Here is a 17917-nt window from a genome sequence, read left to right on the forward strand (position 1 = left end):
AAAAGGCTTTATTCTCACAGGCTTACCTACAAGTGTTGGGGGGAGGAAATTTCAATGAAGAAATGAACAGTACATCAGATGATGCTAAGTGCTATCTAGAAAAACAAAGAAGGGTAGGGGATATAGATGGGGGAGGGGGTGGTTTTCTAGGTGGGGGGATCAGAGACAGCCCTTCTGAGGTACATTTAAGTAGAGGCCTGAAAGAAATGAGAGCACAAGCCATCAAACATCTGAGCTGAAGGAAAGGCAAGTGCAAAGAACTGAAGCATCTGTGTGTCTGACTTGCTCCGGGAGACCGAGAGAGAGGTGTAAGAACTCAGGTCACAGAGGCAGTGGTGACAGAGGAACCAGACCTCATAGGACATTGAAGACGTGAAGAAAACTTTGGGTTTTATTCTGTGAGATGAGAAGATATTTGAGGGACATGAGCTGACTTTTAAAAGACATTTTAAAAGGATCACAACTAATAGCTTTTAAGCTATTTTAATCTTTTCTCTAAAAGGCTTCGATGAACCTCCTCGTACAAACATTTTTGTGTACAGCTCTAGAAGAGAATACTGGATCAGCTGAATCTAGTCTTTAGTGGGACTACAACTTAGGTAACGACAAGGTTAGAATCACCAATAAAGCTGAAGAACGAATAAGCTCTCGTAAGCATGAGTACAAAGGAAGGCTAATAGAAAAAGAGTTTTGAAGGATATCCAGTTGAGGGAGCAAGTAAAATAAATTACAGGAAGAAACAGAAAGATGCAGCAAGTAAAGTCAAAGAGTAAGAGCCATCCAGAGGATTTAAAATGAGAGGCAGAAAAAGATAATGAAGAAAGCAAGAAGCAATAAGATGGGACCCTAGGGCTCATTATCACAGCATTTTCAAGATGAAGAGGCTCATCTAACTCAACTTCCCACTACCCCCAAGAAAGAATCCTCCTGCCTCTGCTTGTTAGACTGAGGTGACCAAATAGTTCATTAAACTAGAAATCAACAGAATTTTCACTGGGCACATCTATTCACTGGAAAGTCCTTACTAATAACTGAGAGAGGAGTTACATGGCTGTTATGGACTGAATGTTTGTGTCCCCTGAGAATTCATTATGTTGAATCCCTAACCCCAACGTCACCATCTGGAATACGGAAGTAATTAAAGTTAAATAAGGCCATAAGGGTGGGGCCTTCATCTAAAGCTTAGTGTCCTCATAAGAGTCAGAGAGCTAGCTCCTTCCCTCTGTCATGGCAGCACAGAGAGAGAAGGCAGCCACCTGCTCAGGAGGAGTCCTCACCAGGAACCAAATCAGCCAGCACCTTGATCTTGGACTTTCCGGCCTCCAGAACTGTGAGAAATAAATTTCTGCTGTTTAAGCCACTCAGTCTGTGGCACTTTGTTAGGGCAGTTGGAGCAAACTAATACAAGGGCCAAATGACGACTCTCCAGAAGGAGGAAAGAAAAGAGAAAGTAAAGAGGAGTAAAACATATTCACAGGCAAGAAAAAATAAAAACACAATCTGACTCATTTATTATTTAGTTCTACTTCTGAAATTAAGAAAAAAGCAATCATAAATGTGGAAAAAGTTTCACTCAAGTATTCACTTTATTTATAGTAACAAAAAAGGGAAAATTAACCAGTAAGAGCATGGTTAACTATGTAGGTTACATCTCACTCAAAAGAGTAGCAAACAACCCTTTACAAGCAGCAGTGAAGAAAAAGGCCTGACATGGCTTATAAACTATCAATGTTTACAATATGAAGAGCAAATTACTTAACCTACCTAAGCTTACGTTTCCTCATCAGAAATTGAAGCCAAAAACTAGTAGCTACTTTCTAAGGTTCTTTTGAGAATTACACAATATACATAAAGCAATTAACACAGTACTTGGCACATGTAATGACTGTGGTCTATTAGGATTTTTTTTAAAAAACAGGGTACAAAGTTACACATTATGGATATAGCACAAATACAATGATGAAAATAAACACTGCACAGGGGACTAGAAGTCACACTAGAATGAATATATGATTTTCCCCTACTTTCATGCATTTTCCTATTCTTCTTTAATCAGCCTATTGCTGTACATTTTTTTAGTGAATTCTAAAATATAACAGAAAACATAATATATATGAAAAGTGCTTAGGAGCAAGGGGAAAATTTAGTAAACATTCAAAAGCTATCAGAGTCAGTAACGGAACATCTGCACTTTTTTTTTTTGTGAGGAGATCAGCCCTGTGCTAACATCTGCCAATCCTCCTTTTTGCTGAGGAAGATTGGCCCTGGCCTAACATCCGTGCCCATCTTCCTCCACTTTATATGGGATGCCACCACAGCATGGCTTGCCAAGCAGTGCGTCGGTGCGCGTCTGGGATCCGAACTGGCGAACCCCAGGCCGCCAGAGCGGAGCGGCGCGGCACACTTGACTGCTTGCACCACGGGGCCGGCCCCGGAACATTTGCACTTTTATCTGGAACTGAAGAAAATTCAAGTGGCTAAGAAACGATCAATACTCGTTAGTTGACCTTAAACTGGAGAAGGAGCACTTTGCTACTGTACTTCTCAAAGTGTGATCCGCGGACCACCTGGACCAGAATGACATGCAGAGGCCTGGCCTCCACCTGCTATCTATTATATCAGACTCTCCGGGAGCGCAACCCCAGAACCCGCATTTTTTTGTGTGTGTGTGAGGAGGATTAGCCCTGAGCTAACATCCGATGCCAATCCTCCTCTTTTTTGCTGAGGAAGATTGGCCCTGGGCTAACATTCATGCCCATCTTCCTCTACTTTTATATGGGACACCGCCATAGCATGGCTTGACAAGCAGTGCGTCGGTGTGTGCCCGGGATCTGAACCTGCGAACCCTAGGCCGCCAAAGCAGAGTATGTGCACTTAACTGCTATGTCACCGGGCTGGCCTCAGAATCCACATTTTTAATGAGTGCCCCAAGAGATCTTTATGTGTGCTAGAGTTTGAGAATGACTGGTATGGCAGGGAGTGCCACCTTTGTAGTCAAATACATCTGGTTGAAATCTTAGCTCCACTAGCTTTGTGATAATGGGAAAAAGTTACCCAACTTCACTGTACCTCAGCTGTCTTATCTGAAATACACGAAAATTTGACTTATTTGGAAGGCTTAGTGTGAGAAATAAACGAAATAACGTGTAGCCTATAAGAGTGGCTTTTTCAGTGAGCCACTCAATATCCAGCACCTATCCTAAAATACAATCAAGAATTAAGAGATACAATGATAGAATGTTCAACTGAAAAACACCTGAGCAACGACTTAACGCAAAGTTCTCGCACTGGTTGGGGGCCAAGAACCTGCAAGCAGTGTGCTATTATACATGCTTAAATTGAAATCAGCAATACAAACTAGGAAATCTACTATGCGAATGAAATAGATAAGTGACTTCCACCTGCACACCTGTCAGTTAAAAAACACACAATGGGGGCCGGCCCAGTGGTGCAGCGGCTGGGTGTGTGCGCTCTGCTTCGGTGGCCCGGGGTTCATGGGTTCGGATCCCAGGCGTGCACCAATGCACTGTTTGTCAAGCCATGCTATGGCGGCGTCCCATATAAAGAGAGGAAGATGGGCATGGATGTTAGCCCAGGGCCAATCTTTTTCAGCAAAAAGAGGAAGGTTGGCATCAGATGTTAGGTCAAGGCTAATCTTCCTCACACACACAAAAAAAACAAAAAAACACAGTGGTGGGCTGACCCGGTGGCATAGTGGTTAAGTTTGCACACTCCACTTTGGTGGCCCGGGGTTTGCGGGGTCAGATCCTGGGTGTGGACCTACACACCGCTCATCAAGCCATGCTGTGGCGGCATCCCACATACAAAAAATAGAGGCGATGGGCACAGATATTAGCTCAGCGACAATCTTCCTCAAGCAAAAAGAGGAAGATTCGCAACACTGTTAGCTCAGGGCCAATCTTCCTCACCAAAAACAAAAAAAACAAAAAAAACACACACACAGTGAAACTAAACCTGATGGGCTGTTTAGAGCATTTCGGTGCATATCACTTTCACTAACTGTTCATTTGCTGACACAAGGTAATAGGAAGCTGGGGGAAAAATGCCCAAAAAAACCCCTAAAATTGAGAACATTTTATCTTTTCTTTGAATTAAAAAGCCCATTTTTGGATTTTAGCAGGAGTACAGCTTCATGAATAGCAGTATTCACGATAGCTTGTTTGAGAACCACTACTATTTTAGTCTAAGTCCTTCACTATATATAAGAAAAATGTGAAAGGCCTAGAAAGGTTACATGGTTTTCCCAAAGCTACAGACAGTGGCAAAGATAGAATGAGAGCCCAGATATTTCAGTTCTCAGCCCCATGCTCCTTCCATAAGATAACGGTGTCTCTACTACTTTAAACTCATTCACAAAAGCATATTTTTGGTTTGTTTCTACCTAAATTTAATTAGTTGAAATGGGTCACAGAGTTACATGATATACAATTTAAGAGTTATAGAAGGCATTCAGTAAAAAACCTCTCCCATTCCTGTCTCTCAGCCACCCAGTTCTCCTAGATATAACCAATGTGACTAGTTTCCTGTGCTAGTTTGTTTCTTAAAAGGTCTCCCCTTACCTTCGTTCAACAGGTACAGGCAAGGACCAGACTTCTCCCTCAGAAGCTGGAAGCTCATGCTGTGCAGCTTTCAATGGAGTGCTGTCTAGTTTAAAGCTCTCTAGTGTTTTCATGATATCCTTAACATGTTTAGCTTCCACATTTATTTCCTGCCAAACCTGGTTTCAAAGGAGAAGGAGAATATGGATGTTTAAATTTCTATAATAAATCACTGCCAAGATTAAACTAGCGCCATTTATTAGAGATGTCAGAAACCTCCGTTTTGACATGAGATACCCAGTAAATCACACCAAAATATTCTGTCGAAATTTAATAATGGTTTATTAATTCCTTGTTTTCAACTGCAAAATTAATTCTGACAAAATGAATTAAATATTCTGGCTAATTAAGCCATGTTACTGACTTACGGTTCTTATTCAAATTGCATAACAAATTGAAAAGTTAGCTGTAACTTTAAAGTTTGATAAAAACAATACTTTAGCAAGTTGCATGTGGATGGTTTTTATGCTATTTAATTGACTTTTATAATGCTGATTAGAATCCACTAATTTCATAACTCACTAATGGATTGCAACCCACAGTTTGAAAAATATGACTTCAGAGGATAAATTGCTCAATTCACATACAATCAAGATATTTTTTTAAAAGCAGTCTTGACAATTTAAAAACTATAGATATGAAATACTGAAATGAAGGTGGTAATGTTTGGTTTTAAAACTAAATGATTTAAGTGTTTTTACAAAAAAGCTTAGACTTTTAAAGTCAAAGTCTCTGGCCTAAAAACAAAAGTCTTTCAGTGACAAACTTAAGACTCCTTATGAAACAAAATATTTTTCCCTTTTGGTAATGTAAGGAATATGCAGAGGCAGATGTAGGGAAAGAGGTTCAATTCAAAGCAGCAGGATATTTCTCTCTTTCAAAGAAATCAAGGACTAATATGGAATACTATCAAAAAAGCAGTTCAGTAGAACCTGAGGGATAATATTCTACCTAGAAGACCAGCTCAAAAAGACCTTCATTTCTGTAACATTCCCTTCCTCTGTAAGGTAGCTGAACCTTGTTATAAATGCCACCTTCAACTGGACCTATAAGTTCTACTGTTTCCATCTGTAAATTTCTATTGGTCCTCAGTGACTGAAATTCCTCACATGGGATTAAAATATGGTCTGCTTTATGATGTTCTAAAGGGAACAGGGTACCTGTGAGATTCAGGTGTCATCTGCAGTTTCAACAACAGCTTAATAAAGTCAACTCTAATTTTACCAGGTAAAAAATGTGATCTAGAAAAAAATTTCAAAATCATTACTTTTTTTTTAATGCTAGATTCCACTAATTAGATTTCAATAATTAGAATAATTGAGAACTCATAATACTGATGATCGTGAATATGGAATATTACTAATATCAAGTAACATTATATACAAATCCATGAAATAAATCATCACTGCAAAAAGCACTGACAATCTATTTAAATCTTCTCTTCTGAGTACTTACACTATTAAAACAAAGAGCAGCCATGATTCTCACCTGTTGCCATTTCTGCTGGAGGTACGTATCTTTGACTGAATACAGATACTTGTTCATTTGGTCAAGCACTCCCTGATAATAGACCATCGCAGAATCATAGTTTCCCAGCAGTGCATATTCACGAGCCAATTTTACATTCTCACTAATCATAAGAAGACTCATGCTCAAGTGTAAGCTAAAAAAAAGAAAGAAACATTTTCATATTATATGTCTTTTAAAAATAAGTACTACAAAGAGTTTTTTAAAAGTATACTTTCGAGGGCTCTCTCAAGAAGCTCACAATCACACACACTGCATTTTCCATCTCTATGCATTTGTTCATGCTATTTCCACTCCTTCAAAGAAATGTCTAAGTTCCTGCAGCCAAACCCTACCTACATGTCAAAGTCCAGCTCAGATGCCAGCTCTCTCAGTATGTCTACCTTCCGAACTTCTCAATTCAAAATAAACTCCCCCTTCGGAAGTCCTCTGCCACTCTACGGGCACTTGTCTATTCTGAATTACAGTTACTGATATATGTCTTATCTCTACTGGACGAAGCTCTTTCAGAGCGGGATTTGCATCTGAAAGGTGTGAGACTATCCTCAATGCATGTCACACAGGTCTTATCAAATATCTGCAGAACAAATGTAGACTGTTAGCCATAGTTCTTGGAAGGCAGTGTGGAACAGCAGAAAGCACATGTGTATTGAAGTTAGAAAAATCTTGGTTAGCATTATAATTCTGCCACCTTGGTCAAGTCCCTTAACTTTTCTAAGCCTCAGTTTTTAAATCTGTAAACTTGAGATAGTAACTACTTTCACGAGTTGCACTATAAGGAATAAACGACGATTTAAAATACTTGGCATACTCCTTGGCAAAGAGTAGGTCTTCAATAAACGCTAAATGTATCTTCCTGAAGCTTTCTATATACAAGAAACAAGCACAGTCTTTGTACTTAGTAGGATATGGATATAAAACATTAGAAGTAGGCACTTGATAAATGTTAGCTTTGTTGATGTTGATGGGGTAATTACTATTATTTATTAACTGTACATAGCATGGTGAAGTTCAAAGTCAGAAAGATCTGCATGCTTTTGAGGGGGCAATAATTTAGATTAGGGTTGTGGCTTTGGAAATAAAAAGAAACAAATCTGAAACGTGGTGAAAGAACTGCTTAGAGTACTTATGACCTCGTGTGGAGAAGATGCTGAAAATGAATGATGTTTCAAGCCTGTGGAAGTAAAAAATGAAAGAATCATGAAAGATCACAGGAAAGCTAAGAAGACATAGATGTATGACAGAAATATGATCATTATTCTTGACTCCCTTCGTATGTCAGTGGGACATCCAAATAGATGTGTCTCATAGATGAACAGAGATAACTTCTATGTGGGGACCTCTCTACCTAGCTTAACTGAGTCTAGCCAGAAGTGGTTCCTAAAGTTGTTTCTTGCCAACTCCCTCCCCACTGCACCTCTGGTTAAGGTCAAGTGATGCAACAGAGCTTAAGTCTGACAAAGACGCTATGGCTCTTATGTTCTGCATATTTAAATTCTTTACTCTGCGATGAGGTTTTCTGCAAAAGACATGCCAACCAAATTTCTTGAGTTTAATTTAATGTAGATTGTTAGCTGGTGGGCAGGGCAAGTCGAGAATAATGGTAGGCCAACCAGGAATATCAATCAGACTCACTATGTGTTAGACATAGGACCAAAAAGATTTTCCGACAAATAAACAAGAGAAGGTAGTCATTTTCATACAGCCCAGAATTAGAGGAGTAGAGGAAGCAAGACTGTCAGGAAACGTTGGCAGGTGGAAGAGCTAACAATCAGCACTGCTGTGAGAGAAGACAGAGGGTACTATGTCCTTAGGACAGAGATTAGAGGGAGATGGAATCACAACCTCAGTGGAGAAGCAAGGACGTCAAAATCACACCAACAGCCTCAGGCCAGTCTGTGGTAGTTCTCATTCTCTGCCTCCCGGTATCCATACCCTTGTGCAAGCACCTCCCCTGCATGTGATCTTGTAACAAACAGAATGTACAAAAATAATGGAATGTCAACTCTGACATTAGACTGTGGCCTCCATCTTGCTTGCTGTCGCTTGCTGGCCCGCTCTGAGGGAAACCAGCCACCACGCTGTGAGCTGCCCTGTGCAGAAAGCTCTCATGGCAAAGAACTGAGGGAGGCCCCAGGCCAACAGCCAATGAGGAGCTGAGGCCCCCAGTCCAATAGTCCAGAGGAACTGAATCCTGCCAACAGCCATGCGAGGGAGCCTGGAAGCAGATCCTCCCCAGTTGAGCCTTGAGATGACTGCAGCCTTGACTGATAGCCTGCTCACAGTGAAAGACCCTGAATCAGAAGAACCCAGCTAAGCCACGCCCAGAGCCTGACCAAGCATACTGTGAGATAATAAACGTCTGTTGTTTTAACCCACTACAATTTGGGGTAATTTATTAGAAAGAAATAAAGCTATGAACTAAGGTCTTCGAGTAACTCAAGACTGAGCATCTGAGGTCCAAAAGAAAAGGAAAAAAGTCCCATGACCTAAACAGTGGCTTCCTGGAGTCGTGACCACTGATGATAGTCCATCTTCATAACAGCTCTGTGGCCAGGGACCGTGGCTCTGTTCTTCACTGACACAGCCCTAGCACCTAGAACCATGCCTGGCACACAGCAGATACTCCCAGAAAATCTCTGAATGAATGAATATTGCCAGGTTCTTGTCTTAACTACTAAGATTCCTTACCTTTGTCCAGTTCCTGACCCTCAGCACTCTGACATTCCTTGATCAACTCACCCCTCCCAGAACCCTGTGACCACTTCTGCCCTGAAGCTCTCCATGCCCTGTGGCAACACCTCGCTTGGCAACAGTGTCAGAAAAGCGCAGCTGCGGCCAGCTGCTGGCAGTATACAGTTGATCTGCACCAGCTGGACGTCAGGCCTCTCACATCTCTTCCCCCATCTCTCTCTGCTCCTTAACAGATTTCCTTCAGATCTTTCTTCCTTTCCCCTGACTAAGAAAAATCTAAATGTTGTTACTTATATATAGGTGGTCCCATTTTGGGGGGGGGGAGGGCGGGGGCGGAAGGGGACTCATAGAAGTCAGGCCTTTTTTGAAGGTTCTGTATTATGAATACTTCTTTCTAGTTGGATAAAATTCCTTAGGAGCCAATGAATTGACATTTTCTAACAAACAGAAATGGAAAGTTAATCCAAGGCCACATCAAATATGACCTGAAAAATTCTTGGTTATCAAAGAAACAACGTGTTTACTGGAAATAGTATCCAAATACCCTTAGCTGACTAAATGTTAGACACGAACAGTTTTTCCTATTCTTCAATAATCTCTAAGTGTATGACATCCTTCTTCTCAAGTGAATGTCAACACTGTAAATTTACGAGATTCTCCAATTTTCAAGAATATATCGTGGGCCGGCCCCGTGGCTTAGTGGTCAAGTGCGTGCGCTCCACTGCTGGCGGCCCAGGTTCGGATGCCAGGCGCGCACCGACGCACCGCTTCTCCGGCCATGCTGAGGCCGTGTCCCACATACAGCAACTGGAAGGATGTGCAGCTATGACATACATCTAATGGGGCTTTGGGGGGGGGGATAAATAAATAAAATCTTGAAAAAAAAAGAATATATCCTTATCATTGCCAAAATTACACGGCAGGAGGACAGAAATCTGGTCTACCTGGCACAACTGAAATGAAGAGACGAATATATTTGAAGAAAAGCCTATACACCAAATTTTAACCACCACGAACTGTAAACACTACTTATTTGTTCAATTAATAGAAATTTATAAATATGAGATTGTCCAAAAACTCAGATTCTTGGTTATAGATTATTAAAGAGAAAGATAACCATAGGTAAGTCTGCTTTATCTCACAGCAAGCTTTTCCTTATCCTATCAGAGCCAACCTTTTGCTTACACGGCTTGAGCATTTATTTTAGTTACTGACTAAATTCATTTATTTACATTAAGTAAGGTGCAACATGAAATCTTAATTCAAAACAGAGTAAAATCTTTTAAACACTAAAAACTCAATATTACAGCAAAATTTCTAGCAAACTTAATATTTGATGTGACGTGCTATTTCCACAAAGACAAAGTGCCTGTTCTCCTCCAGGATAAGGGAAAAGAAGTGATAAAGAGGCTGAAAAAGAACAGGCTACAGATCCAAATATTTGAGTTCTAAGATTCCTGTTCTCTCCCAAAACAACAAATATGGGGCCTTCCCTACTCCACACCTCAAAAGGATACCTTACCCACTTAATTTTTTAAGGAATCTTCAACTGGATTCCACTTATACTGCATTTTTTACCGTAATGTGCATAAGTCATTCATTCAAGAAATATTTAAGGGGCCGGCCCTGTGGCTTGGTGGTTAAGTGCGCGCACTGCGATGCTGGTGGCCCGGGTTCGGATCCCGGGTGCGCATCGAGGCACCACTTCTCCGTTCATCCTGAGGCCGAGTCCCACGTGCAGCAACTAGAAGGATGTGCAGCTACGACACACAACTATCCACTGGGGCTTTGGGGGGAAAAAATAAAATAAATAAAATCTTTAAAAAAAAAAAAAAAAAGAAATATTTAGGGAACACCAACTGAGTTGCAAGGAATTGCACTGAAGACGAAAATCAGACAATTAGACCTTGAAATCCTTGAAGTTTAGTGAAAGGGATTTTTTTTTTTTTTAATTCTAGGTGTTTTTTTCTTTGGTTAGTAGGAAGAAACAAGCATAGAATATTATTAAGCACAGGCTAAAAAAATCAGCATCAATGTCAAAAATATTTATCTGCGAAACTGACGTCCTAAAACAAAAACAGATGAACCACAATCATGTATTTTCCTGAAGGCATTTCAGTAACCAAATGTGGGTAACCTGAAGTGACAACACACTGTTGAGCAATTTTCAGAATGTTCATCTCGAAGATATGAAAGCAATCATAATGCTAATATACAGTCAGCCACTGATGAATATGAATAAGCACAATAAATGAGTGACTGATGACCAATTATAGCATGGCATACATTTTTCTTATCTTTATAATCATCATATGATAAATACTCAAGAAGCACGAGCAAGTTATCACTATAAAAAGAGCACCAAAAAGATACCTACTCAGAAAAAAAACACATATATATGTATTTGGTAAACTTTCAGTTTACCCTGAACAAAACAAAAATAAATCAGTGAATATAACAATTAAAATGTAACTTAAAAGCCATATTCAAGCTATATCAGTAAAGACCACAAGCAAAATCTATTTAGCATGTTATCAACACTGACCATATTGATTTGTTACGCTATCTTGTTAGCCAGTCAAGTAGCTAAAAAAAACCCCAATATATTGTTGTAAACAGAAATTCAACAATGTTAGTACAGTCAATTCTACAAGATTCTCTAACCTTTAGTATCTGTCAGAACTGTGATACCAGTTTCACAAGGTGCAGAATCCGCTGCCTAGCACTGAACCTATAAAATGTAAAAGCTTCTTGAATAACCAGTGCCATGAAGGAGCTATAAATAGCTCTTCATAGTCTGGGAATGGTGGAAAATTGATTGACACTGCCTTTTTATTTTAAGGCACGATACATGCCACAACTTATTAAAATGAATACAAGACAGAGTTTTGTTGCTATTTCTTTGTGTGAGAACTCACCGATTACAGAAACCACCTGCTTTAGAAAAGAAAACAGGCTGCACACTGAGACAGTTTAGGCCTGTACGAACATTACAAGAATACTCCTTGACACCCTGGTGTTCTATCACTGTGACTATGTGGCAAAGATCTACCGCACACATTCTAAAACATAAGGAATGTCTGGTTTCAAAGAGGAAGACACATGCATGCTTTCAAGGGAGACGGGTGCCACGCTGTGCGGCTGGAAGTTAGTAACATATAAAAATGGCACTTCGCAGTTAAAAAAGAAAATTATTTTTGACCAAAAAAGGGCTTGAGACTCGCCACTGTAAGGCAGTAAAGGACCCACGTTCATCTCTAACTTCGTCACCAAATAACATACTTTATGAAACCAGTGTTTCGAGGGGTCTATTTTCTAAAGGGTACCAACTCTAAACGAAAAAGGGCCTTAACCCTCCCAGAGGACGCCTGGCTGCAGAATGAAAATAAACTACGTAAGAAACATCCCCAAGGATATCACACCTGCCCAACAAAAGGTAAGAGAGGAAGCTGGTCCCAAGGTCGAGCTTTCGGGGTTGTTCAGGGGTGAGGGTTTCCGGGCGGGGGCGTGGACGGAGCGGGGAAAGGACGGGTCAACAAAGCGAAAAACGAAAACGTGCTCGGCCGGAGACTTCTCTAATGGCACAGGCCTAGGGGTGGGGTGGGCCGGAGCCCCCGAAAAGTCCCCGGCCGGACAGGCGTCCTCAGGTGGGGGCCGTCACCTGAGCACAGGTGAGCGACCTCGGCAGGAACCCCAGCGCTCGGCGCGGGCGCGGGCACGGGCAGGCTCAGGAAGGATGCGCCGCGGCTCCCATCGCAGCCCCCGGGGCCCCGGCCAGGCGGGCGGCGCGACCCCCGAGCCCCGGGAGGGCGAACACTCACCAGCGGCGGCCGAGGCCCCCCGGGAGACCGCCCGCCGCCGGCGCAGGGGGCGGGCCGAGCGGGGCTCCGGGCAGCGAGGGAGGAGGGCCCTGCGCGGCCCGCACCGCCCCGCTCTGCGCCCCCGGCCCCGGCACCGCCCGGTCCAACCGCCACCGCCCCGGTGCCGCCTCACACGCCCGCCGACAACTGGAAGCCGAACCGGCCGGGTTCACTTCCGGTGCCGGGGCGGCCTCCGCGGCTCGGGCGTCGCCGCGGGAGCGAGGACGCCGGGCGGCGTGCGCGTGCCGGGCGCCGGGCGCGGGCGGGGACCCCGACGGGGGCGGGGCGACGCCCCGGGAGCAAGGTCGCGGGGCGGGGGCGGGGCCGGCGGGGGCGCGCCTGCGCAGTCCGCGCCGCCGCCTCACTGCGGACGCAGGGAAGGGTAGCGCGTGAGCTGGTGCTACCTCGTGTCCCTCAGTACGTTTTCCGAGTGCTCGCTCACTCTTCCTTCCGTTAGATTTTCACCGCACTCTTCGGAGATTGGGGAGTCAGAGTGTCTATTTTACAGGTGAGTGTCGAGGGTCAGACAATTCGTTTACGACAAATCCTGTTTTAGGACCAAGTGCTCAGAATTCGGTTGAGGCGCCTGTCTGGACGCGACATGAATGGAATAGGGGGTGGGGCAGCAGAGGCGTCTGGGCGGGCTGCTGGTGGGGGTTTATTTTCGTGATTTTTTTTTTTTGGTCAGCCTTTTAATACAGACAGACAGCAACTGAAACTAGGCTGTTGCGGTATTTGCAGGTCCTGCTCGACGGCCCTGGGCTTCCTCCAGTCCGTCTCCATCCTGCGCCTGCGCCTGAAGGGGGGGAGAGGCCCTGAAGACTGACCCGGGTTTCTTTAGAGTGCACGGTAGTGCAACTCTGATTTTAAAGCATCCCAGTAATCTAGCACAGACTTATATAAAGGCAGTTCAAGAGACATACATCCCTTCAGTCCACGAATGTTTATTGGGTATGTCCCGTGTGCCAGACACTGTTGAAGCACTGGGCATAGGTACAGGGGTCAGCAAAATAGAATGTTTCCTGGAGCTTCAGGTCCCGTAAAATTCTCCACTAAGAAAGAAATAATAGTTGTGCTCTGGTGGATCTGAACTCTAATGTAATGGAGCGCAGGAAACTGTAGTTAGTATATCTTTGAAATAAAACAATTCAGGGAGGTACAGATTAATTACCCTAGTTAAGCTGAATCAACCTTAATCTTTTTTTTTGTTTTTCAAGATTTTATTTATCTATTTTCCCCCCAAAACCCTAGTAGATAGTTGCATGTCATAGCTGCACATCCTTCTAGTTGCTGTATGTGGGATGCGGCCTCAGCATGGCGGGAGAAGCAGTGTGTCGGTGCGCGGTGCGCGCCAGGGATCCGAACCCCAGGCGGCCAGCAGCAGAGCGTGCGTACTTAACCGCTAAGCCAGGGGGCTGGCCCAACCCTAATCTTTTATATGAGTGCAAAGGTCTGCTGAATTATAAAGCCAATTTAAAGTTTACAAACTTCTTCAAGAGCACAAAATGAATACATATTGTATGATTCCGTTTATGTGAAATTCTAGAACAGGCAAAACTAGTCTATAGTCAGAGAAAGCTGATCACTGTTTGCCCAGGTTGGATTGAGGAGTGGGGAAGAGGGGAAAGGGTCGACTGCAGAGAGACACAAGGAAATGTTTTGAGGTGGTGGAAATGTTCTATATCTCCTTTACGGGAGTGGTTACCCGAGCGTATAGGTTTACTAAAACTCACCGAACAGTACACATAAAATGAACGCATTTTATTGTACATAAATTATACCTCAATAAAGTTGATTTTTAAAGTAAAACAGGGCCGGCCCAGTGGCTTAGCGGTTAAGTGCGCGCGCTCCGCTGCTGGCAGCCCGGGGTTCGAATCCCGGGCGCGCACCGACGTACCGCTTCTCCCGCCATGGTGAGGCCGCGTCCCACATACAGCAACTAGAAGGATGTGCAACTATGACATACAACTATCGACTGGGGCTTTGGGGAAATAAATAAATAAATAAATAAAATTATTAAAGTAAAACAATCTCCAGAGTGGCTTATATTCATTACTTCGTTTCTTCACTAGTTGTCTTAGTCAGGGAAGACTAGGCTATATTGTAATAATCCCTACATCAGAGAGATTTCAAACAGGAATTTTTTTCTCCTTTACTCTATATGTTCATAGCAGGCACTGGGACCCTTGGCAGTGGAAACAAGAAAATGAGAGAACTTGCACAACTTCTGCTTGGATATGATACATGTCAGTTCTGCCCACATTTCGTTGGCCGGAGCAAGTCATGTGGCCAAGCCTGACTTCAAAGGGATGAGGATGTTCAACTCTACAGTGCGCCCTGAGGGAGAAACAGAATATTTGTGTGACACCATCTTGACTGCTACACTAGACATTTCTTCTTTTACCGTGTGGCTTCTACAGCCACCACCGTTCTAAAATGATTGTCCAAACTGAGACTCAGAGATTATTTTTTCCTGGTGAATGGTCAGATTAATTCAGCAGGATCATAGGACACATGAGGTGAAGTTATGGAAAAAGAGGTAGAAAGGTAGGTGGCAGTAAAGAGTTTAGACTTTATATTCAAGAGGCAAAAATGGACCCATTGAAAGTTTTTACATGAAGGTATGTTATCTAGCAAATAGGAAGATTAATTTGGCAGCTATGAGTAGGAGGGTTTGGAGGGGAGAGAAAATAGATTGGGAGACTATGGCAAGAGGTGTAGTGACCTCTGGAATTACACAGAAGGGAATGACATTATCGATATAGATTTGTTTGTTGTCTCTTGCCTCAGTAGGTAAACTTAATGAAATTAGATACTTCCTTCATTTGGCTAGAGCAATGTCTGGCATATTATAAGCACTAATTAGATATTTGTAGAATAAATGAATACATTAGATCATTTGAAAAAGAATTTGGAGACACTTTTTACATTTCATTGGAAAATCTAAAAGGACTTTCAGGACTAGGTTATTAACTTCACTCACACACCTGGTCGATTGCATCTGGCAATCTTACTTTATGTACTTCAGAAATTTGAGCCATCCCTTGGGACACAGAGTATGTATTAGACTAGAAAATTCTAACCATGAGTAAGAATCTGCTGAGTGGTTTGATTATGTCTCAATATTTGCAGTAACAAACTGGGACAGATCCCAGTGTTGTTCACTAACCTTATGCACATTCCTCCTAAATAATGGCTTCCATCACAGACCTGCTACTCCCCGACTGCTGAATGCTGCAGGAAAAAATCACAGCACCATGAAGACTGATATGCCACAGTTGCACGACTTCCAACCCATCTGAAACATTTTTCTGCATGTCTCACCTCAGTTCTCTCTCTTACTCTTCACATTAGTTATTTCACTCTCTCACCCCTTTCCTCAAGCCAGCCACCTACCCCTTTCTGCCTTTTCAGCAAATCACTGTCTCCTCCTTCAGAGAAAATAGAAGCTACCAGATTGCAATTCCCTTAACTTGCTCACTGAGGCATAGACTGCCATCTGCCCACCAAATACTCATTTTCCTTACCTAGTAACAGAACCTAGCTTGATGAAATTGGGCCACCTGGAATAAGGATTACCTGTTCCAGACTCTCATGCAGCCGGGTGTGGCCCTGGATCTAACTCCTGGCCAATGGAAGTGTTGTGTAGAACTTTTAGGAAGGGACCTTAAAGGGAGAGGCCCCGAAAATCCCTCTTTCCCTGTCACCATCCCTTCTTACCAGGTAAGAACAGGGAAAAGACGGATAGAGTGTAAGTAGCCAACTGCTGAGCATAAGTGACCTTTAGAAGCCATGTGATGAGGATGGCAGCATTGAACAGTGTGGGTTGACTGTGGAGCTGCCATACCCGCTGTGCACTGCCAGCTCAAGATGTACGTCTAAGCAGTAGGTGGTTGGGGTTTTACATGCAGCTGAACCTAATCCTAATACTCTCACTCTCCAACTTACAAACATCTCTACCTCACACTTGCCGTTGGTTTTTGCCTCTCATCTCAATGAAAGTGTATCTTCCTTTGTGTAAGCCCAGTTCTTCCACTTGAACTTAAAGATTTTGTTATTTCCACTTTATGTATTTATAGTTGGATAGCCAATGCATTCACATGGTTCAAAATTCAAATGAGACAAAAGGTTATATAGTGAGAAGTCTTTCTGCTATTGCCACCCTAGAAATCCAGTTCCCATTCCCAGAGACAATCAGTGACATTAAATTCACTAATTACCTTCCAGAGATGTTCTTTTATTATACATGCAATTAAATAATGCAATTTATTGGCCTTCTCGTGAGCTTTCTCACAATCTGCCAGTTTATGTTCAAAGAAAACTTCCTTTTGGTTATTTCTTATAGCTTCTGTTTTCTTGATGGGATTCCCTGTCTTTACATTTGGTATGAGAATATTTTGCTTTACATCATCACACATAGTTATGAGCCATTGTAGTATCTCTGTCTGCCAATTCCAGATGTTGGAAATAAGATCTTCAGGTTGACCCCACATTGTGTATTCTCTTGAGACTAGGTCATATTTTTATATTTCTTTGTATGTCAGCTAATTTTGGAATGTATCCTGGATTTTGGATATGTTACTGTATAGATCCTCTGGATTCTGTGATTTGTCTCTGGAGGGGTTTTTTTCGTTGTTTTTGTTGTTATTAAGCAGGCAGTTAACTTGGTTTGACTCTGTCTGTTGGGCAGCATCTTGAATGCAAGTTTTGTTCTTTTATTCTTAGATAGGATGCTTGGATTCCTCCCCACATGTGTGGTTCATGGTTCAGCTAAAGATTTGGGCCTTTCTCAGACAAGATATCATGAAAATGAGATACTCATCTAGTGCCATTCCTCTCTTCCAAGGGTTGACTTCCATCCAGAATCTGCCTGCTCTTGGTTCCACTCCAGTATCTTTAGGTAGTCGTTTTTGTATTTTCTTCAGAGTTTATAGTTGTTATATGTAATAAAGTCAGTCCATTAGGAGCTTACGTGGTCATACTAAAAGCAGAATCTAGACTTATCTTCCAAGTAGGTCATTTGGGTGATAGGTTGGATAATAAACTTAGAGGACCAGAATGAAGTCAAAGACTCCAGGTAGAAAGTTTTTACAGTAATTCATGCAAGAGCTATGATGGCCTCAACCAAATTAGTAACAATGGGGATGAAGATGATGAGTTAGAGAAAAACATAACAAGGGCAAAATAACTGGATTTCATGATTGATTGCACAGGAGA

General features: G+C 42.5%; 1 protein-coding gene and 1 long non-coding RNA gene across 5 annotated transcripts in view; one reads left to right on the forward strand and one right to left on the reverse strand.

The window, feature by feature from the left end:
- The window catches only part of KATNA1 (katanin catalytic subunit A1), a 35553-nt gene extending 22690 nt beyond the window's left edge, over positions 1-12863 (reverse strand). The window contains exons 1-4 of one of the 4 annotated variants that reach the window (XM_087425225.1): positions 12662-12709; positions 11505-11571; positions 6108-6282; positions 4581-4738 (exon numbers count right to left, since the gene is read on the reverse strand). In XM_087425225.1, coding sequence (XP_087281351.1) covers positions 4581-4738; positions 6108-6269 — 320 coding nt within the window. In that variant the 5' untranslated portion in view covers positions 6270-6282; positions 11505-11571; positions 12662-12709. Of the gene's footprint in view, positions 1-4580; positions 4739-5779; positions 5861-6107; positions 6283-11504; positions 11572-12262; positions 12487-12661 lie in introns of those variants that run through there. The other 3 variants (XM_004440941.3, XM_087425224.1, XM_087425226.1) reach the window with 3 other exon arrangements.
- Positions 12864-13066: 203 nt separating this feature from the next.
- On the forward strand, positions 13067-17307 carry LOC147912273 (uncharacterized). Its single transcript, XR_015550149.1, has 3 exons — positions 13067-13208; positions 13442-13651; positions 14872-17307. It is a non-coding gene; the product is annotated as an uncharacterized LOC147912273 (long non-coding RNA).
- The last annotated feature ends 610 nt before the right edge of the window (positions 17308-17917 follow it).

Source organism: Ceratotherium simum, chromosome 38 (assembly GCF_057802395.1).
Source record: "Ceratotherium simum simum isolate JZ-2026a chromosome 38, ASM5780239v1, whole genome shotgun sequence".
NCBI classification, from domain to species: Eukaryota; Metazoa; Chordata; class Mammalia; order Perissodactyla; family Rhinocerotidae; genus Ceratotherium; species Ceratotherium simum.